Source organism: Opisthocomus hoazin, chromosome 4 (genome assembly GCF_030867145.1).
Source record: "Opisthocomus hoazin isolate bOpiHoa1 chromosome 4, bOpiHoa1.hap1, whole genome shotgun sequence".
Lineage (NCBI taxonomy): Eukaryota > Metazoa > Chordata > Aves > Opisthocomiformes > Opisthocomidae > Opisthocomus > Opisthocomus hoazin.
In genome coordinates this window covers 59,140,024-59,162,361 of record NC_134417.1, presented here as the reverse complement: position 1 = coordinate 59,162,361, position 22,338 = coordinate 59,140,024, and the positions used below count along the sequence as shown (strand labels likewise).

Genomic DNA, 22,338 nt, shown 5'->3' with positions numbered 1-22,338 from the left:
TCCAGTCCCTGCTTTCATGCGTATGAAACCAGAAGTCCAGCCCAGGTAGGTACTGCGCACTCATCTCCACATTCACACAAAGAGATGATGCACAACAGGCCAACAACAGTCTGCACTAAATCTGTATGTTCAAATGTAGCTTTAAGCATTTAGCAGTAAGCAACTGTTTAAACCCAAATTATTCTGATCTCGCACTACAGAACACCATGTACACTATGTGCCTATGTTTACTGCAGGCGCTAGGTGGGATGTCCAGCTGGGGACCACAGCCGAAGCCCGGCTCAAGGAACTGACTCCAGCAATGCCAGTCATTTTTGTAAGGGCTATTCCAGTGGATCAAAGGGAAACTAACAATATTTATGAATGTCCAGCTTATAAAACCAAAAGCAGAGCACCAATTTATGTTTGGACTTTCAATCTGCAAAGCCAGGAAAAGCCAGCTAAATGGGTTCTGGCAGTAGCTTTACTCTTGGCAGTTTAGTACTAAGCTTTCAAATAGCACATGCTGCTTTCTCAGTCTGCCTTGTAGTTAAAGCAAAAGGACATAAATATTTTTCACAGTCAGCTGGAGCAGGAGATTTGCCTCACAAAAACACAATCCTTAGTGTAACATTTATGTGCTCTATGTTGTTATTTCCTCATCTGTCAGTGTTGTGTTCATGTGTTTCTCTACATAATGATTATTGATCTGCAAGCATTTCTTCATTACACCAGCTATGGGAAAGTAAATGGGAACCATCAGCACCTGGGTGTAGTTTGACTCACAACATACTCCTCTTGATTATTCTTTATTCTCTCTACATAAAATGAAACATGTATCTTACAAGAATTTTAACATAATCATACTGCAATACAAACTTGTTGCATTTAAACAAAGTTGTTTGAAAGCTTGCTTGTACATATGAAAAAACATCTAAGTATGAACTGTATAAAAAAAAAAATTCTGAACTTTGTGATTTAAACCAGTTAACTAGTTACAATTGTTGTAAGGTAGTTGGTTCAGGCAGGAGGTGCATCACACAAAAACTGCTGGTGAGCAATTATTTTTCGTTATTGGGATGATGTTTAAAATTTTTTAGGTTTTTTTTTTTTTTTTTTTTACAAAACAATCTTCCACTTACATGTTTCATTGATTAATTGCACTTTGGAATAAAAAAAAAAAAAAAATCCTCCTCCCACTGGTAGATGGCATCAGCTTTGGCTGGAAGATAACGGCATTCAGATGAAAATACCCTTCCCTTCTTTGCAGGGACAAGTTCCACAAACTAGAGGAACAGGTTCAGAAAGCAAGTGTTGGAAAACTGAATCTTTATGGTCAGGTTGGAACACAAGGGTTTGTTTTGTTGGGTTTTTTTTTGTAAACGGTATGCTTGACAGGTAGTTGTTAAACACCCTTTCTGCAAACTTGTACAATTATATAAATAAACATATTGCTTAAATTGACCAAGTTCTCCATCATGTGGTTGCGTAGCTCTACTAAAAAATTAACAACTCGAGGTTCAAGAGTGCCATTTCACTTAAGGTATAAGGTCTGTGCATGTAGATTTCTCTACCAAAACATTTTCCTGAGAGATCTTTTGCATAAGACCACATCAATCAAAAAGTTCCCAACACAGAAATGCATATACTATAATCTACTATTCTATCTTATATAAAACATAATAACAACCTTTTGAAGTCAAAACTTGTCAACATATCACCCAGTTGCAGGCACAGCTTGAGTTCAGCGTTCTCAATTGTCATCTGCCAGTTGTTTTTGTAAACTAGAAGACATGAGAAAACAGTGTTAGCGCTTTTTAGGAAACTCGGGCTCCCCATAAACAGACCATTTCCATTTCTGAAGATGACAACTTCCAAAACAGCACTTCTATAAACCTGAAGCAATCAATACTGTTTTCAAAATAAGGAAAAGGATTTCAATTTCTTAAGCAAATGAGTGGTTTACAGACAATATGACTCACTTCAATAAAGCTGATTTCAGCCTAGGAGAAATCTCAAGTCCAAGAGACTTCTTTTGCACAGCCCCAGGATTCGTCCCAGGCCACAGATGTCAAGTATTATTTAAAGGGCTACAACAGTTTAAAAATGAACGACCGCAGGGCACAGCCCTCACCTTTCCAGGTACTCCTTTACGTTGTCGTAGCCGTAGAACTTGGCCAAGTGGATGAGCATGCCCGTGGCACAGCGCCCGTCCTGCCTGCGGCAGTAGCTGCAGTTGCACACCCCGCGACACGGAGGGCAGATCCAGGCCTGCAAGGGGGTGAATGGGGGGAGGGGTGTAAAGGCAAGCCAGGAGTAAGCCTATATTCACCTTCCCATTGCTCAGACAGAGTATGGCTTCCTTACTGTGTGACTGTTCAGGGCAAGGCTTTGAGAGCCTGCATCATCCAGCCAACCAACCCTGTTAACACTTTCCGAATTCTGCAGGATTAAACAAATGTTTAAGTACTACCCTGTTTACTTGAATACTTCTTACTCTGAAGACTCAGGCTCTCTGATTTGTTCAGTATGAATTTAAAATAGACTCAGGGCCCCTGTAATGCCTAACGATGAGGCAGCCCACGTTAGGCTGACCATAGTGAACTCCCTAGAAAAAGATGGGTACCCACTGCGACAAGCTTCATCGGCTCTGCCTGCCAGCATAGCCCGGTTCCTGAGACTGAATTACCCAGCATGTACATGAAGGCAGACGTCTCTCAGCTGCTCAACAACTGAACACAGCCTGCACGACACTATAGCAGCCATTGCCACACTGGGCCAGCGCATCAGAGCCGTTAGTTCTTCGCTGTCCTTCAGAAGAGCCCAATCTCTAAAGCAGAGGTGGGGCAGAGGAGGTCCCAGAACAAGCTGAGCACAGAGCGAGCTATTCTGCCGCCGGGTCTCTGCGTGGCCACGTGCCTCATTCTCTGGCAGCAGCCTGCACTCTCTCCCTGCCCAGTGCCTCAGGGGATAACAGAGGAAAGGGAACCAGCCCTAAGACTTTAAGGTATCTTTCTTTCTTTCTCATATTTAAAAATTAGACTCTAGAACAAGGAACCTGCTTTGCATGCCACGTTCCAGAGAGTATTAAGAAAGGGTACATTTTGGCATTTTTCTGAAAGGGGACAGACTCCTTTTCTTAAAAGCTTTCACACTTTCCCTCCACTACCTGGTAAGCAAGTGGAGCTTCAAAGCACGAGGCTAGACGGATTGTAACCCAGGTCCAGCACCTTCCACTTGAGTTCCAACAAGATCAGTGTCAATCGTAACAGTATTACAGATCTTCTCGGCTGACAAAAAGCTTTGAACACCATGTTATCACAAGCATATACTCATCACGGCATACTAACAACACCATATTCATTACACTTTCTTTCCAAGCCCAAGAAACAGCCCAAGACACTTACTCGATCAAGCAGTGCTGATTTCACATCTTCCCCGTATCGATTTCGAAGACATGGGCCACAGAACTGCCCCCTTACTCCTCCACAGTTCTGGCTGCGACAGATTGTCTTTGTATCAAGTGTCTTTTGTCGACACTGGTGGCAAGTACTACCCTAAAGTTGAAAAGGAAGAGAAATACATGTGTATGAAGGACATTTTAAATGCTTGTTGCTGAACCTTCCTAATGTATCTGCTGATAGCAATGCACAAACTTCAAACCAAAGTAATATTCAGTAATGAAAGTCTTAGTAAGAACCATAAGTACTGTTATTATGATAAATCATACAGTTATCTGGAGAGATGCTAGGGATTTTACAGAGACAGTGCCCAGCCTCAATTGCACTGGGAGTTTCAAACTACATGAATTTCACGTCGCAGCTCTGATCCTTCCCTCTATCTAGCAAAAAGCTAAAACTTCAGAAAATGACCTTGTGACTCATCGCTGCAAATACAATAAGGCATGAAACATACAGTAAGCTGATCATCTAGATCTTTATGACAATTAATAATAAGCAAATCCAATGAAGGAAAGGAGGAGGCATTCCCTCAAGAGCTTTGGAAATATCCAACACATACAGAAATGTCATTTCCAGAGGGTACAAGGAGCAGCAGAGATCACGATTATTTAATGGTACAACCACCACCACATTTATATTAAGTGAGAATGAGAGAGAACAGGGATGTCAAGTCCTATCAGTAGTGAGTCATAGCTATAGCAAATTCCACTTAATAGCTCTATGGCAAGAAAGCACTTCTTTGCAGAGGCAAAAAGTTGGTGGGGCGTATCAACCAGCATGGGTAAGCCCACGGAAGCCTGGCAAAGCTTTCAAAGTTCTGCTTGTGTCCTACAATAACACAGAGCTGCACCCTCCAGAACCTCAGGAAAGCAAACCTTTTGGCAAACACTAGATGACCTGCTAAGAGACTTTCAATTTCAAGTGAATAGACAGAACAGAGAAAACAGCAGCCACTTACTAGAACTTTGTCATAGATTTTGTCTTTAACAGTGATTGCAATGTTGTCCAAGTCCTCCTCAGTAATATCCTCTACTGGACGCTGAGATGAATACTTTGATGATCTCCTCCTCCTTTTGCGCACTCCACAATTCCCCTGCTAAACAAACTCATCTCAACACCTGCTGTCTGGTGTTATGAAGACTCTGTCACCACAATTGGTGACAAATTCTTTCATTTATAATGCATATGCAGTCTAGAGGGGGCAGACTACAGGCACATGGACTACTGGAAGAACAGGGAATAGTTTCCAAATCATCACCGCCTCTTTCTCTCCCTTTCCTCCCTAACCTTTTCTCTACTCCATTTCTTATTTATTCTGTTCATATGTTCTTCCTTCCCATCATTGCTACTTCTGTTTCCACAAATTTCTAACATGTTTTTTTGCTATCTCCTTTTCTTTGCATTGCCTGCACACCTCCACTGTAACTCTCCATACTCCATTTCTTCCCTCTCAAAATAAGGCACTATAATCATCTGCCTTCCCATGCTTTGCTCCTTCAACCTCCTCACATGCTCTCTAACTGCTTTCTCCAATGACAGTCTCTAATGTCCTGCAAAAAAGCCTTTACTCAAGTTTTAGGTTAGTCCTGCCATATGCAGCTCTTTCTTATTATCGTGTTTGTTGTGTGGAAGAGAATCCCCTGCTCACTATTAAGTGCTCTTTTTATCCTTCCAAAAATCATTCTCTTTGACCCCAAATCATGGATCTTCACTATGCCCCTCAGGAGATTTCAAACTTCACGTACATGTCTTATCTGGTCCTTAACCTTCCCCCTACACCACTCTTAACACTTAATTTGTCCTTCACACTAGATGAGCTCTATTCTCTCTATTCAGTGCTACTCCACCTTTTTTAATAGCCAAGGTCCCTCTATAATGCTTCAGCTATGCTCAGCACTCATTCCTACAAGCAGAACCGGGATCCAGCCCATGCAGATGCAACCTTAGACAGTCGTCTTTATAAAGGCCATACAATAAATATAACCAAGACAAATGACCACAATAAGCTAAGGGAAGGAAAAAACATTTAAAAAAAAAATGGGGAAGAATAAAACTGCAACGGCTGAATGGCCAGCCAGTACGTCAGCAGTTTGTTGGTGCAGATTCCCTTCATTCATTCTCACTTCAGCTATATAACTCCTATCTTCCCTCTGCTATTTCCAGAGAAGGGTTTCCGCTAATTTTTTCTGAGTCTGAAGATAGAGATCTGCTTTGTCACCTCCATCAGCTCCACTGCCTTGCCACTCGAACGCCTTCTACATTGTGGGCTCTAGTAATTTTTGGATAATTAATAAGTAACAGATCATAAGTAAACTGCCTTGTTACGTTTGGACAGCACAGGTCACAATCAGAGCTCAGTTAACTGGTGAAAGATGAGGCAGGGAGGCCTGAAGATAACTTCTTCTGTAGCTAATCCCAATCAAAGGTTCCCATTAACTTTCTGTAGGATTTGATATCTGCTCTAAGTGCTGGCCAACAATTTAAATGTTTCCTAATTCCTGACTACTGGAGATATCAAAGTCTGGCAAATACCACACTGAGTCTCTTCTTCAAGAGGTTTTGCTGTCTGTAGCTACGGAATTGTTCTGCAAATTTGACAGCCGACACAGTAAATTTTTCCAAGGCAAATTTTTGTGGTGGACGAGCATTTCTGGTTGGGTTCATGCGACGTTCTATCTGGCCTTCAGAAAATGTCCTCCGCGGGATTTTCCTCTGTTTCTAGAAAGAGAAGAAGATTCCAGTAACTGTCCTTTCAGTTATGTTTGTAGCGTTAAACACCAGAAATTATCTGAAAATGTCTGTACCACACTTGTACTATCATAAACTAATGTGGTCTTGTCCCACTCCTTATTTGTTAAGCCAAACCTCACCAATCTCTAGCAGTCTAAAGTGTTCTCCATATACGCTATACCTTTTTGCTCCTTTTAAAACACCACACCTCCACCGTCAAATTCTATTCCAATTAACATCACAGAACTATACCAAAATTTTATGTATGGCATATTAAGGTAGAAGCTAGCTACTGAAGAATAGTGAGAGCTAAGTGTTCAGTTTTTCTCACAATCTGAATACAACTCCAAGGAATAATCCAAATTCTAAGTTATTTTCTTTTATATTTTTTTAAACTGAAAGGACATTAATAAGCTGCTTCTCCTACTTCCAGATTCCTAAGACCTGGAAATTACTAGCAGGTACAAGATACCCTATTCATATTGTCACACCTGCCAATTACTGCATGATGGAATTCATGCAACAGAAGTCCTGCATGGACACCTACCATAGAGGCAGCTACTAAATCTGACAGTAAAAACAAGATGTAGGAAGCAAGTCCGCTTGCTACCAAACACTTCGCTTATTTCATTTGAAAAAAATGAAAGGCACGTTACAAGGAGACAGGCTGGAAGTCAAAAACCAAGCAGATGAGGTAACTAGAATACCCCTGATGCCCTCTCCCTTCCTCAACCAAAGATACTAAATAAAAGTAACAATGTATCTATTCAAAGAATGTTTAAGTTTCTACAGCATTTAAGAGAGCTAGCAAGGTTCCAGCCTTTCAAAGACTAGGCTTCACCTTTTCACCTGACAACGACCACACCAGCCTTTCTACATGGGCCTCCCAAAGATATGGCCCTACGATTTTTCCTCATATCTCTCCAGCTGATAATATACGTGGAAAAACATTATTCTATAGAGAACCTAGAGGGGTTGACAGTTCTCTGTTTTTAGCCGAGAAAAGTCAGTTGAAATAACTACAGCACCATTATGGGCTCATGTTGAAGGGGTTGAATTTCATCAGCATAGCTCTACTAGAAGGGTGGATTTTAAAAGAAAAGCCTGCAAGAGGGAAATTAACAGGATCTAAACCCAAAGGAAACAAATTACTCTTCCTTATTCCCACACACACAGACATTTGTCTGGCATCTCAACAGTATTTCTGGGGCAAAAATGATAAAGAAGCCTCTCACCTTGGTCTCTACATTTCTTTGTAAATTATCTTATAAAATTCCCTTTCCTCACATAACCTCTGGTATTTAAATACTGACCAATAGCAAATCCATACAAATAAAGTGACCAAAACCAAAGAAAACCAGAACAAACTTGGTGGAAGCATTTCATCAGGAACCACATTAATCCTAAGTCCAGCAAAAATGATTGTCACCTCCAGCCAGTACCGGAGACTTACCGAAGGAGTCGAGGTGGGCATTTTCACTGGGAACGGGTCCGGTATGGAATTCAGTTCCGCCAGCAACCGGGCAAGCTGAAATCAACAGTGATGCTGCACTGAAAAATCACTGCAAATTTGCAAATAAGCAACACCTATCCTGCACTCTTCACATGCACTCCAAATTCTATCTAAACACATGAAGTTTCAGTGCACGAAACCTTTCTGGAGGCATTTTATTTTAGTGGGGCTCGCAAAAGGGGTTCATTTACCCCTGAATGAGCAAAACTGCAGGCAGTACTAATTTCACAGCTCCCATTATTTCTTACTGGGAACTGGAATTAGCTAGAGTTACGTCCAATCTTGTTGAAACAGCACTAAAGTAGTGCATTACAACGTGGTTACGCTATCTATGACCAATAACAAGAACTTCACTGTTCATACGACAGGAGGGAGAAAAGGAAGACAGGGATCCCTTGGCCAGAAGGCTGCAAGATATTCCCTGTGAGCTATTTTACTGAACGACTGCTGATACACCTGTGCTTTCTGCCAGGGAACTCTTAGAGTGTCCCCTTAAGCAGTGACATTGAAGCAGGGAAATCTGGCTTGTCGTTTTCCAGTGGCCCTTAGTAGCAACGACCGGGAACATCCCTTTTCCAATCATGACAGGTAGTGCTGATTTCACAAACGCTGCAAACCACAGCCAGCAATGCTACACACCAGTTGCTTTGTGCAGATACATGCAGCCACACGGGTACACGCTCATTTGCAAAGTCGTAAAACCACTGAGCCCCGCCAGCGGCTCCCCTAACGATGGCATATGCAGTACCAGAAACACTTCAGCAGGACAATCTGTTGCATCGTGTAGGAGATGTCCTGGAGGTATACTTCAACAGAAGCAGTGGCTGACAGGTCCAAAAAAATACTGACCTGTTCTAGAAGGCCAGGGTGAGGCTGTCTTCTGAAAAGCCAGCAACAGCCGGGATGAGCCAGGCTGCTAGCCTGTCTCTGAGACCACCACACCAATCACGAGATTAAAAGCTGGATACAGCACTTCTCAGTAAATACTTCAGTGTGGTGTTTATTAAGAGCTATTTAATGTCATTACAGTACCGCAACTAGGATGCCAATGAATTTCGCAATGGTTGAACTAGAAGGAAGAGTGGAAGGTGAGAAGGGTGGAAAAGCAGCAACACCAAGACAACAGCCGTGAGGATACAAGACAGATTAGAAACACAGGACAAAACTAAAGCAAGTTTTTAAGTGACAGCTGCAAGCTCACACACCCAAGAGGTGTACTTGAGCCCCAAGACCACTTGGAAGCTGCAACTTTTCCTGGAATACAGTAAAACTGAAGGAGCCACTGAGGACCCAGCATTAACTTGGATTTGCATGGCAGTATGATAATTAGAGCTGGTGGCATTTTTGGACAACAGAGAAAAAAGCGTTAGGGAATGACCAGCGTCTCTCTCTTCCGCATCTACACCCACACCAACACACTTTCAGTAGTTATATGGCAAAGCGTAACTGTAAACATCATATCCCACACGACTGAAAAGTTACGTTTATCATCCTTGGCAGTTTTTAGCTGGCTTTCCAATTAACTGCAGGAGATCTGTTAGACATGAAAAGCAGAAACTCCACTGTGCAAATGACACCACGAACCACCTGAAGGGATCAGCTGGTTCTCTGACACGTTCTGAATATAAGACTGCAACTTGGGAATCTGTAACTTTGTTCACATCCACATACAAAATGCTTGGTTCAACTCTGGTTTTAAACTTGAGCAGGCTAGTCCTACTTGAGGCTATTTTAGGGGTAGAAGTCTGAGTTCCAATGGTCCCCTAGGGTTTTCCCAGGTAGAAAAATTCAAACACAAACTACCATGAGATTTTCCCAAAGTCCCAGCACAGTAGCAGCAGGGACCCCAAGATTCAAGTGTGCTGAAGCTAAGTACTCAGATGTAAATGTCAGAGAACAAAGCACTGCTCGTAAGTCTTACCATGGCTTTATTTTCTTTAATATTCATGGCTCTCTTAAGCAGAGCACTGGAACTTTCCTCCTGTGTTTCTTTAATGTCTTCTTCAGACTCTGAAGCAGAGCCCTCTAGCTCGTCCCACCGCTTGCAGCTTACTTCATTTGAAAGAGGTGCGAGGGATTCACTGTTCTTTAGAGGTAAGTTAGAAAAGGCCTGTTCAGGCACACTTTTCTCCGACGACCTTCTGGTGGGAAACTGCAAGGCAACACGAAGGCCAAAGCTTCTTCTCTTGGGGGAAACTTTCTTCTTCACCTCTTCCTCCTCTTCTTCCTCACTACCCAATAAATTATTGCGTTCTTCATCACTCAAGGCCGACTCCATTGCCTAGAGGCAGGAAGAATCCCACGTTAGATTACAGGCCATGACACAAGAAAGGCCATTTTTAAGTCACGAATTCTAGGCAGCAGTCTCACCACCCAAACGCGCTGTCATAAATCCACCTAATCCAACAAATTTTTAAAAGCTCACAGTACACGACTCTTTCCCTATGCACAGATCAACACATATTATTATTGTCACACAGCTATCTTCAGAGGAACAATCTTGCCCAGCACAGCCAGTCTACAAGCAGGGGAAGATATTCTCATTTCTAATATGTGATAATGCATTAAATATTTTTTTTTCTCTTTTAAGGTAACACATATTTTTCTTCAGCATGAAGGAATAACATCATGGTGTATCAGAAACACTCCTACTAGAACATGACATTTACACAGAAGACTCAGAAAAAAAGGAAGTCAACATATACATCCACGCATAGATGACTGCCTTTACCAGAACTCCTTTCTTGTTCACATCCACCTCACTTGACGCGAAGCCTTCAAACGCTTCCGTTTCAGAGTCAGTGTCTTCAGTGAAAATCCTCTGCAGTTCTTCAGTGAGGTATCTGGGCTGAAATCGAACCCCCTGTAAAAACACCAGCCAGTAGCTGTGACAGACAGTCAAGACAGAGCAGTCACACAGTCACAATAAACCAGTTCTGAGGTTCAGACAGGTACCAACTCGATGGCATATACTGTGAAAGCACTTGGCAGGCAAAGCCTGTCAAAACAAAAAAAGCAGAACACATTCAGAGTCTTCAGCATTGAGTTATTTTAACTTAGCGGGATTTTTTTTTCTCATTTCAAGCACAGGGCTTTAACTGAGCTGCTTCTAGCGGGGGAAACTTTCTTCTTCACCTCTTCCTCCTCTTCTTCACTACTACCCAATAAAAATAAATCGTCGGTTTTCTTATGGGTAAATTATCACGTTGTTTTGTATGTTTACTTCTGGATGTGAAAAAACAGCCCTTGAGTGGAAGAAAATACAAACCACCACCACAGTTAAGAAAGAGCCCTCCTTTTTTCACTTAGCAGTAGAAGCAACACTCTCCTGCGGGCTTGCCGCAGCAGTACTCAAGGCTCCTGGAGATGGATCTGCTCCTTCTCATGCTGTTACACCACCATCAAAGTGACAGATACCAACGCAACACCACAGAGCCTTGAACAGCCCAACTAACATCCCTCCACCTCCCAGCTGCTCTACTCTCTCCATTTCAGCGGTGCAGTTTACCATTCAAATGTGTTCTAGGGTAGAAAGATCCCAAATTTCTGCCTACAGACTAGGCAGAAAAGTCAGCCCAAGACAAATAAACTCATTAAAACACTCTTCACGATATGCCCATTACATATCAATTAAACACAATGCATTTACTAAATCAGAAATAGATTTCCATACTTCTAATCAGAATTAGTAGCGGATCATCTGCCAATTTGCCCCTGTTAGTCTCCTGAAAGACTCGTTAATGGTGGGAACATAGCCCGTGTTCACACCACACCTGCCTCCTGAAAGTTAGCAACACTCACTTAAGTTTGTTTCCCCAATTTGCCTCTGCTATTTCTTCCTCCCACACTAGACACAAAAATTACCTTTTATACGATGCACTTGCTAAATAATTTTATTCTTCCTTTTCAGTTCCCTCCCTTCCCTGACTTTAATTACACATTTCTTTAAGTTAAGATAATATCTGGTGAAAAATAGATACAATAGATGAGTGGAAAAACTTGCAGGGGAATGGGAGGGGGGAGCTACCGCATATGCTGTTTCTTTACACTTAAACATCTCCTACAAATTATTACGGGTAATTGGAATGAGTTTTCTCCAAGCAGAATTACTTTATTCTTTTGTTGATAGCTGCAGTGCAGCTGCTTGAGAAAGGAACAAACACAATAAGGAAGTTACTTTAAAGTTAAATTGTATTTCTTGGAGGGAAACCGAAGTTTTTATGCATTCTGTGTTTTCATGAAGTTCCACAGTGAAGGCTGGGGCGAGGGGGAAGTAAGCTGTCCGTTAGGTAAAGTGACTAAAAATAACACACCTAGAGCTATGCTGTTACACCTACGAAGAACGGTCTACACAAGGTAAAACACACATCAGGGATACAGATAGGAGGAATGGCTGAAACTCAGCCAATGTGCAGAGATTACGGGAGTTGGACTGCAGAAAGCCCTGAGGAAAAACAGGCACGCAGAGTTCACTGATGTTAATGCGTCTGCGCATCAGCATCCAAGGGAACGCCTGATGCCCTAACATCCCACTCATCACCCCGGCAGGGCAGCTGCTTTGCCTCTGCTCCCGACAACTGCAGCGTTTTTCTGAACTTCCCATCGTTTTGCTCTTCCCACCAAAACCTTTTAGCTTCCTACACAACAAGTACGTATGGTCTGTCTCAATGACAGCGGCGTTTGGCATCATAAATGGCTGGAACACAGGATAAAAAAAATGTGGTTTTATTGTACCATTTAGCAGTAAAGGAGTTAAACTTAGTACTGATGGACATTTAAAATAAGCTGCAGTCCAAGGCAAACACAGGAATTGTGAGGAAGGCTGCAGTGCCAGCTGTAAATTTGGAGTAAGTCTCATTGGGATTCCCAGCAACGCATGTTAAATTAACAGCACCCAGCTCTTCCACAGCATTTTTCATCAGAGGATTTTAAAAGGCTTTGCAGCAAAGATCATTATCATAATTTCTCACAAGTTGGGAAACCAAGGCAAAGTAAAGTAAAGTAAGGTTCCTACAGTCCCCAAGCAGGCGGCAGAAGCAGAACTTCAGGGTCCCACACAAGGGTCCCCATCCACCACCACCTCTCCTTCATCGATGTTTCTTGATGCTCCACACAAAGTCACAGGTACAAGAGTAAGCTACCTCCTGGTTTTCTGAAGTTACCAGTACCACTGTCTAGCAACAAGATGATGAAGCAATTTAGAACCAAGGTTATCATGTTACTTTTAAGCTGCTGCCTTGCTCCATAGCACAGACTTCAGGCTCCACTCCCAAACAGGCTCTGCACTTTGTACCAGGCTCTCTGAGGCCATTTGCTTACAAAGGCTCAGAAATAGCACATAACCATACAAGCCTCATTCTGCCTGTTCCCTTTGCTAACACCAGTCATACTCCTTGTCTTCAGCAGCTCTTAACCAGGTAGTGATCTGACGGGAAAAACAAACAAACAAAAAAGGAAACGAAAAGGACAAAAAAAGGGGGAAAGGAAAAAAAAAAAGACGACAACATTTTCAATTTTTTTATTAATGGAACGGAGGGACCCTTTTGAGAGCACAGCTAACAAGTGTATCTTTTAGCACATTAGCCCATATCTATCAAGTATATAATTACAAGCTTCTAAAAGACTAAAAACTAAATTTTCTGGCAGCTAAGACAGCACACCAGTTCTCTTCCTTTCCTATGAGTTCAGCTGGTACCTCCAGCTACCAAGTCAGAGAATGAAAAGCATCAAATCATTATGCTGATCCAAGCTACTTCACCATTAAGCGAGCAGAGAACCAGCAAATCTCCCCATCAAAGCAGCAGCTGATGGTTTCTGTAGGTCACCACCACTAAACCAGCAACTTTAGTGCAGAAAAAGCACTAACAAAAATTAGTGCAGAAACAGTATTAATTTTCTGGAAGGAAATTTCTACTTTCTGGAAATAGAGGTTTGCATATTTATAAAACCCATCTATTACCATGCATTTCCACTGTTTTATGAATCCAGAGCACACCAGCCCAGGATGGTAGTAATTCTCTGTCTCCTTTTTGCTTCACTTACCTACTTCACTTAAAGCTCACCTTCTAACAAAACCCATTTTCTTTATATTATGAAAGACTTTTTAAACGCAATCATCAGAACCTAAAAAGGATAGCAAATTTGTTTACATTCATTTTTAATATGAGGACTGCAGATGAGTTTTGCTGCTAGTTATAGCTCATGCAGCCCTGACACGAGCTCAGAGTACTACTGCACCGAAAGCGTGGAACTGGGCCACGGCAATCTGTTCCTACCTTTTTTCCTGACTCCGTGGAACCAAAGCTAGCAGAGCCGTCCTCTGACAACAACCTCTGTCTGGAAGCATCATCTTGGAACCCCACAAAATCTTCATTGTCACTGGGGGCATTAAAAATGTCAGCCACTTCCTTGGGTATCTGTTTCTGATTCAAAACAAGACAGAAAATACACGAGTCAGACACGCCAACTTAATAGGAAAACTCGAATTGGCAACAGTACAACTTATTTTTTTACTCCTATGCAAGTACAAATCTGTATCACAAAATATGCTATGCGTAAGCTGTACCTCATTTAGCAAAACTCCAGGAAATTTTGTACAGACGGCTGTAATCCCTAAATACAGACTCCAGATCTGGGGCTAGGGAGGGGATGTGATACGTTTTAACGCCACACAGCAGTACTTCTCAGATGTAAAAATACCTGCATGCCTCATCTTTGCAAGCACATGCTCAGGGCACCCTTTATCCGTAGTGAAACCCACCACCGCTCCTCCTCTTACAGGCAACGATGGCTCAGAGGTGAGGAACACACCTTCAAACGTAACGCAAAGCTAAACAAGTACAAAGAAACCTTACCATTTGATCTGATAACGGTACCGTTACCTATTTCCGTAGTCACTTTGCTAACTCCAAAAATAAAACCAATGCCACTCATTCTCCTTCGTCAGTACTGCTGCAGAGCTTTTTCTTGGTAAGAAGGTGAAAACCCATTTTAACCAAGAACATTTCTCATTTGGCAGAAACTCACGACGTAGCCCACCAGGAGGAAGCACTGCCAAAGGTGGGCAGCGGCACTTTCTGAGGTGACCCAGGTCACAGGTTCAGAGTTCGAGAAGTCCAGTTCCAGCACGGAAGGAGACTCGTACCACCAGAGGTGACCATTCCCCCCAGCCGTGTACTTCACCAAGCACTCTGGATAAGCCTCTCCATGTAACAGGCCAGCAAGTAAGCCTTCAGACAGCTCTCACGTCGTCTGCTCTACGATTTGGTGTGTGCAAGGACAGCATGAACAGATCCAGCCTTAAAAACCAAGGCAGTAGGCATTTTGCCATTTCAGAACACGGTTTTACAAATCCCACTATCATTTGCAAAACCATTCTGCCATTCACAGAAATGCTCGGGGAGAAAAGTGTCCGAATAGCTCACCAGCACCTGGACACTTATCTTCTACATCCCCAGGGCCACGGGTACACGTCACGCACACTACTCTTATTGGAAGGAAGCCTCTCTGCTGTTTGCTGTGTGCGAAAGCCACACATGAATTTCCCACTGCTCTCATGAACTCTCACGAACACAAGATCAACAGCTGCCTGAGAGGGGCCCGTTCCTCATCCGAAGGAGATGGTCTCCAGCCCTGAACATTCAAGAGAACACCCTCGAGATGAGCTCCAGAACCGAGAGCAGACTCCACCTGCTCACCGTCATAGACAACCAAGGTTGCTCATACAGGGCCCCATATAAATCATTATGTTTTATTATTATTTTATTTTATCCTTTTAAATTTTTTTTTAATTTGTGCCAAGGCAAATGGCCCAAAGGAGGCTCATTCTCCAAAAATAACATTGCTGACAAAATTCTACCTCCATTAAAAGAGTAAGCACCACCTTGACCAAAGCATCACTCTCTGAAATAACCTACAGTAATGGCCATACATGGGCTTAATTTTGTTCTTGCTCTGCTTTTATAAAGCTGACGTAGACCGAGCCAAAACTGATTTACTGTTGCTTGGGCAAGAGCAGAATTCACCTCTGAACAACTGACCCTCGCAGGCATGTAACAGCACGACCCAATGCACCGCTGCAGGAGTCGTGCTGTCTGCACCCCAACCCCTTTGGATATTCCCTCGCCCCTGCCTCTCACAACGAACAGCCAGACTCCGGCTCCGTTGCTGCGACAGGATTCACTCAGTACAGAGCAGCGATAAAAATGAAGCATTATGCATTTTCATGGAAAAACATACAAGGAGCTGTGAGCCTCGCTGCCATGAATAAATTGCTTCCAGGAGCCGCTGCATTAGTTCTCGTGCTATTGTACAGCTGAGTTAGCCGCTGCTGTGATTACTGTATGCCTAACTAATTTCTTCTTCTTCGTCTCTTACTTCTGCATCTGCACCAGAGGAGCCGTTATGGGGGTGTAATTACTGATTTTGAATAGAATAAAATAAAAAGGGAAAAAAGAAACTTTCCCAGTAGAAGACCTTTTTTGATCTTTATGCATTCCCAAATACTAAGGTACTGATTTAAGTAACACTCACTGCAGAAGTCTCAAAGACTTTTACTTTATAACTTGCTCCCCACAGCCTGACTAGGAAGAATCCCATTCACTCATCGATGAGTCCCCATTTCACCAAAAGGGCTTAGGTTAACATACCAGAGAACACCTGACACATACCAGGTGGGCATACCCCAGGAGTATAAAAAGAGCACCCTCACGACCAAGCTTGCTCATTGCCAGTACTTCTACACCTGAAATCCGGTATTTCTACACCCGAAATCACAAGTCATGTTTATTCCCAGCAGAAGTCCATTGCGCTCAGCAGACAGACATCAAAGACAAGCTTGCACCAAACATCTCTGTTGTGATGGGCTGCTTTGCCGTTATTTATTGGATAGTCCTGGAAGCCACAGACATTTCCATTTTTAACTTTCAATTAAAATACATTCAGAAACTGATTTACAATCACCATCAGATCCTAGCATTTTAACCCTGTCAACAAAGTAGTGTATACCATGAAAGAAAACAGATATTTGCCTAAATGTTAAAATGTTAATCTATTCTAAACACTTGAAAGGTGCAGGCACTTTGAGAGAGGCTCTTTTTGCCACTAAACCCCTAAAAAAGGCAGGAAGGCAGAGCGGTGATGAACATTTCAAGCTTGCTCAGGGAAAATATTTCAACATGAAAAAACCGCAGGTTCACACACAATGGTCTGCTGAAACGCTGCAGAGATGTGAGAAATACTGCCTTTTAAAATACCGATTACAAAAAGCTAAGTACTGAAAATCTAGTAAAAGCTGGAAATCATTCACAGCTGCTGAAAAAGTCAAAGTCTCATTTTTAGTAGGAAATTTTATACCTATTGCACTCAGTTATTTTCACACATAAAACACACTTACTGGTTTAAAACACCCACAAGGTACTTCTCAAATGCAGCAGAAAACATTCCCCACTACAAACAGCATACAATCCAACAACTTCCAGAACAGCCAACATTAAGTGTGGTGTTTTTTCCACTAAAAGATCAAAGTTCAAGATATTCCCATCTCCCAGTTTCCCCTTCTCTAAACTTGACCAAGTGCCACTGAACTTGCTGGGCTGCACAGAGGAGAGCAGCCGTTCCTGCAGGACAGGGAGCAGGCAGCTCGCGTGCCTGTGTGGGTGGCAGACCTGCCACCAAGGGACAAGGGTGACGGAGTGGGACAACGAGGCCCGGAGGGATGTCAGACCTGTTCTGGTGACACTCCTGCGCTCACCACACAAGTGATGGGAAAAGTAAGGCACCTGAGGGCACCACCAGCCAAAATTCAATTTTTCCAAGTGCTGTCTCCATGAACTCCACCTGCCACATTAGGCAAGGAGAAAAAGAAAAGCTTGGGGTGAGATGTTCTACTTTCCACATCAACAGGAAGAATCCTCATGTCTCAAGTGAGAAAGCAACTTTCCTGATACCAAGGCCAAGACAGATGGAACTCGCCCTCGTACAAGGCAACGCCTGGCAGGCTGCAAGGAGAGAATGCTTGCGTGCACGCACGCCCTCAGCTTCAGTGGGAAGCATCAGCGTCATTTCTGTGCCACTGCCAACCATATTTAATTATATTTAAGAGGTACTTGTACATATCGCTTTCATTGCCAATCGTCACACTAGCACATTCTTCTCTGACCATGATGTATCAGAGCATATACCGTGTGAGAAAGCAGCGCTAGATGTAATTGTCTGGTTTTGCTCCTATCATGAAAAAAAAATCCACTGGGCTGTGTTCCCCTCATTCAAGTTTGCACAACGTATGGACATTCCTATCCAAAGCAAAGTACAACTAATTTCAGTAACGTTCCTATTGACTGCTTATGCATTTCAGTGAAACTGAAATAATCCCAGTTTAATCTCGAACGCATGCTCACGCAAACCAAACTGGTGCGAAGTCACACCTTCAACTTACGCTGGAAAATCTCGGCCCGGGCTCGGCACGGAGGCGAGCCCCACGGCACGCCACCCAGGGGTTACAGGCATTGGATTTGGCTCGTAGCCGCAAAATTACAACCAAACAGCAAAGCACTCCAAGGCTGACAATTACAAGCAGCGCTACAAGAATAGAGGGCCCCAGCCAGAATGCTGGTAGGTGCCAAACCGAAAACCCAAAACTATTTACGAAGTCGATTTCCTGGTTTTTCCATGGGAATCATAAAGGCGAACAGCATTGTATGAAAGCTTGGTTTTAAACATCATCATACAAACGTGTGAAAGCTGTGGAAGGCAGAGAGAGGCAAAGACATGTGTTATGGTGCAGAAGAATCACACAACGAGATGCATGGTCAGCAGGACCACCAACACCAGCCAACCAGCCTGAGACTAAAGGGCAACAACGAAATCCAGGAAGGCGAAGAAGATCCCAGATGATTTTGGCAATTTCTCAAAAGCATCAGAGCACAACCACCTGAAACCTTCTGGACGATGAAGTATATTCCTGGCACAAGTGGCACCAGGGTGAAAGGCAAACAAGTGTTCACAGAAAAGCAGGAACAAGTGATAAAACGAGCAGTCACCACACAGTTTTACAGTCTTCGCAGGAACACTTTGATTTCACCGAAAGTGAAGATGGATTACACCTGAGCCTGTAAATCTGTCACAACAACAAATCCTGGCACTTTCAGGGTGGATCTCCCTGCCCCCACAAAAAGTTACAGTTATTTTCACACCACTTTCAGGTATTTTCAACCTACTGCTAATCTCCATGACATGTTAGTAAATTCAGCTATTTTTAGAACAGTAGAGTATGGTTTCTACATTGCTCTATTTAAATTGGTAACTCAGTAAGCTAAAACCCACCATCATGTGGCGAGTCATTTCAAATGTTACCTTCCATACGCAACATCTACCTGGAAACCATCCCCTGCTTTTCGAAACCGCTGATAGCAATGTGAATACCAGCATGCCAGCATATGAATGAAGTCCATGTCAACTGCTACTATCTCTTCTTTTGTATTATCTAATCTCTTGCTGATCCAAAAAGTAGTAATAGCTAATTCTGAAATTATTCTGCATAATTCAGGAGCATCCCCTTCATCTGTGGTGGTGCCTAATTGCTTTCCAAGCCCCAGCGCTCCAGGCAAAACATTTCTGTACGTGCAACATGTCCACTCTTCAAGTCTCAAGAGCCAGCGTCCAGGCTTTTTGGGTGCGAAAGCTTTGTGAGCCAGCACCCCTTCAACAAACTGTTAAGCTGCTGTGCAAGGACCCGTTAAATTATGCCCTGGGATGGGAAACGGAACTGCAGGTCTTGCAATTCAAAACAATTTTGCACTGCTAACTTCCCTGGCAGCTGCTTTCAATGGGGGCACGTACTCACTCGCAAGCTCGTTTACCAGTCAGCAGATGACCCACGACTTCCGCGACAAGGAAGCCTCCACTATCACGTCCTTCTGGCTCAGCCAGGACCGAACCCACTACTCAGGAAGAGCAAGAGCCGGCAGCAGGCCTCGCTCTGCCAAAAACAAGCTCCCACGAGAAGCAGGAGAGCACTGACAACAGGCTGCATCCTTCTCCCCTTTGCTGAGCCTCCAAGGAAAGACGCTGTGCGCCCTTTCAGCAAGGTGACCAGCAGGCAGTAAGAGCCTCTCCTTACAGCACCAGAGGTGAGAAGTAAGTGCCATTCGCATCTGTTGTACCTCGCCAACCAGGTTTCTCCCATACTGTTTTACAGGGCCCTTCTCTCCACTTTGCCCAGGGAGAGCCTGAGGCCATAGCAAGGTGGAAGGCTGCCAAAGTCCCCAAGAGGACAGAGGTCCTGACAAACGCCTCAGTGTTCCCGCAACCCTCCCGTTCCACACAAACCCGCGGAACTCCCTAACCTTCCAAGATCAAGAGCTGACCCCAGACACCGACCTTCTCCTCCCCGGGGACACCCACCGTACCACCTCCCCGCAAAGCCCCTCCCCACAGCGCTGCGCGCAGCCCACCGGCCTCCATCAGCGCGGCTGGAGCTTCCCCACGCCCCGGGGCCGCCCGCCCACCCTCCCTTCCCCGCCGCTCCGCAGCCCCGGGGCCGCCGCGCCACGTGGAGTGCGGAACGCGGGACCGGGGGGGGGGGGACGGGGGTCGCAAGAGCTGCCCGCCGCGCGGAAGCTCTTCCGACCCCCGTCCCCTCCCCCGGTCCCGCCGCCGCGGGGACAAAGGCCGCCGCAGCCCCGGGAAGGCGGAAAGCAGTCGGGTCCGAAGCTCTCCCCCCGCCTCCCGGACTTGCCCGCCCGCTCCGCGCAGCCGGCGGGCCGCCTCACCTCACCGCCGCCCCCCGCCGGGGCCACCGCCGCCGTCGTCCGCCGCCGCCGCCGTCGTCCGCGCCGCGCCATGGCTGCCGCGGGAGGAGGAGGAGGAGGGAGGAGGAGCGGGGGGCGGTGGCGGGGTGGAGCCGGCCGGCGGCGGCGGGAACGGCGGGATGGGGACCGGGCGCGTCGTGTGGGCCGGGGCCGGCCGGGTACCGCTGCGGGGCTCCCGGGCTTCCGGGGAAGCGGGGGCTCCCCTGCCGGCCCCCGGCGTCGTCCGTTCTCCCCTCCCGCGGCAGCAGCCCGTGGTCCGCAAGGAGCGGCCTTGGTCCTGTGGAGGACCCTTGGTGGTCCTGTGGAGGACCTTATCCTCCAAATAATTTAAAATATTTACTGACGCGGCACGGGTGTGAGTTGTAAGCTTTGGGGAAAACTCTAAAAAAATTGGAGGCTGGCGGCGATGCAGCTTCAAACTTCGCGTGAGCGTTGCCCGGCTTCCCCAGTCAACCGCCCAGAACCGGGACAGCGAAACCTGGAGGTGAAAGTGGTGGGAAGCGGAGCTGGTCACTCTCAGCGGCGAGCCACGAGTTCGAATTTCAAAATGTCACTAGTGGTGGAAAGTAAATCAAATTAGAGGAAGCAAATTGGAAAAACGGGACTGTATCAATTTTTGAAGCATTTTTTCCTCAAAGCAGTTTCCTATCTTACTATGTTCTTCCACTCTTCATCTGGCAGGAATAAAAATGAACCCAAAGACGTGGAAACCACTTGTCTACTTTCCTCTGAATAACCTGTATTCCTCAATTAAGAGGTTTAATTTTTATTAAAAACTTACATTATGTGCATCCCTTTATTAATCGAGGGAGGTGGCACTACATTAGGCACTTTAACTTATGATTACCCATTAATTCATCGAGAAAAGCAGCCCCTGGAGCAGAGATGGCTGCTGGGGCGGGGTGCCGGCCCATGCGCAGCTTCTCCCCGTCCCGCTGACACTGCAAATCTTCACTTGTCCAGTGCGATATGAAGCGGGTCTGGCAGGAACCAGTGAAGTTGGTATTTTCCTGCTGCAGCTTCAGTAACAGAACAGTGTGCTTTCCAGCGTGGTTGTAATTAACTCTTGTGATTAAGGCACATTGTATAATGTTCCCCACCCTTTCCCGATTCTTGCCTCTGAACATTTGTCCCTCGGCGGGCCTGAGGACCGTCCTCTGCCTTGGCAGTACTGCAGGGCAGGCCTCCTCTGACGGGGCTGCTGCCAGCTGCTCATCATCCATCTCAACCGGGTGGCCTCTGCAGGCGGCTGACGAGTAAAGAGCCCTCGGGATCAGCAGCAAAGCTCTTTCAGTGTTTGCAGTGCTGTAAAATAAACGTGTGCCTTTTACCATTCTGTCTCTGGGACTTAAGAAAACAGGAGAACCCTCGATGGCTAGGTCTGAACAAGGGGATGCCAGGATAAGGTCTAGGGGCGTGTTTCACACCCAGGTTTCTGTCTAGCAGAATGTGGGTGAGCATCTACAAGCCCTCTAGCCTGGATATTTGGACCAGGACAGCAAGAAATTCCCTTGCCCACATAGTTTGCCTGAAATAAGCCTATGATAACTGTCTTTACAGTTTTTGCATTGATAAAAGCAAATCAGATGAACCGGCTGCGTTCCTCTGTACTTTGCCTTCAAACCTGATTGTGAATTGCCACACTAAAATCAAATTTAGATTGTTCTGACTACTTTAGTACTTTCTGGATGTCATCGAATTACATGTTATATGTATTTTTTAATTTAGGGGAGAGCTCCAAAATTCTTTGTGCAGTCTGCCGACGACGTTGAGTTCCCAGGCCTGACTGGGTATTTTAAATACTGTACTGTCACTATTGACTTCAAATAAAAGTCAGAGAAAAGTA

At 44.7% G+C, this 22,338-nt stretch overlaps 1 protein-coding gene across 2 annotated transcripts; it reads right to left on the bottom strand.

Annotated features, from left to right (window-relative positions):
- Positions 1-548: 548 nt before the first annotated feature.
- Positions 549-20,525, bottom strand: CDCA7L (cell division cycle associated 7 like). 2 transcript variants are annotated; one of them, XM_075419179.1, is made up of 10 exons: positions 20,454-20,525; positions 13,959-14,105; positions 10,415-10,546; positions 9,605-9,964; positions 7,624-7,698; positions 5,973-6,158; positions 4,399-4,536; positions 3,387-3,536; positions 2,114-2,250; positions 549-1,763 (listed from the first exon to the last, which is right to left on the bottom strand). In XM_075419179.1, exons 1-10 carry the CDS (start codon positions 20,523-20,525, stop codon positions 1,733-1,735), a joined length of 1,428 nt encoding a protein of 475 aa, XP_075275294.1. In that variant the 3' UTR covers positions 549-1,732. The 2 variants fall into 2 exon arrangements, with proteins under 2 accessions (XP_075275294.1, XP_075275295.1); XM_075419180.1 differs by having other exon boundaries at positions 4,399-4,533.
- Positions 20,526-22,338: the final 1,813 nt, after the last annotated feature.

Bases quoted from the DNA above. Each gene is read 5' to 3' on its own strand.
- CDCA7L (XM_075419179.1), bottom strand. From the start codon at position 20,525: ATGGCGCGGCGCGGACGACGGCGGCGGCGGCGGACGACGGCGGCGGTG. The intron at 3,537-4,398 runs GTAAGTGGCTGC...TTTCAACTTTAG, and splicing joins AAATCTATGACAAAGTTCTA to GGTAGTACTTGCCACCAGTG. The intron at 2,251-3,386 runs GTAAGTGTCTTG...ACCCCCTTGCAG, and splicing joins AATCAGCACTGCTTGATCGA to GCCTGGATCTGCCCTCCGTG.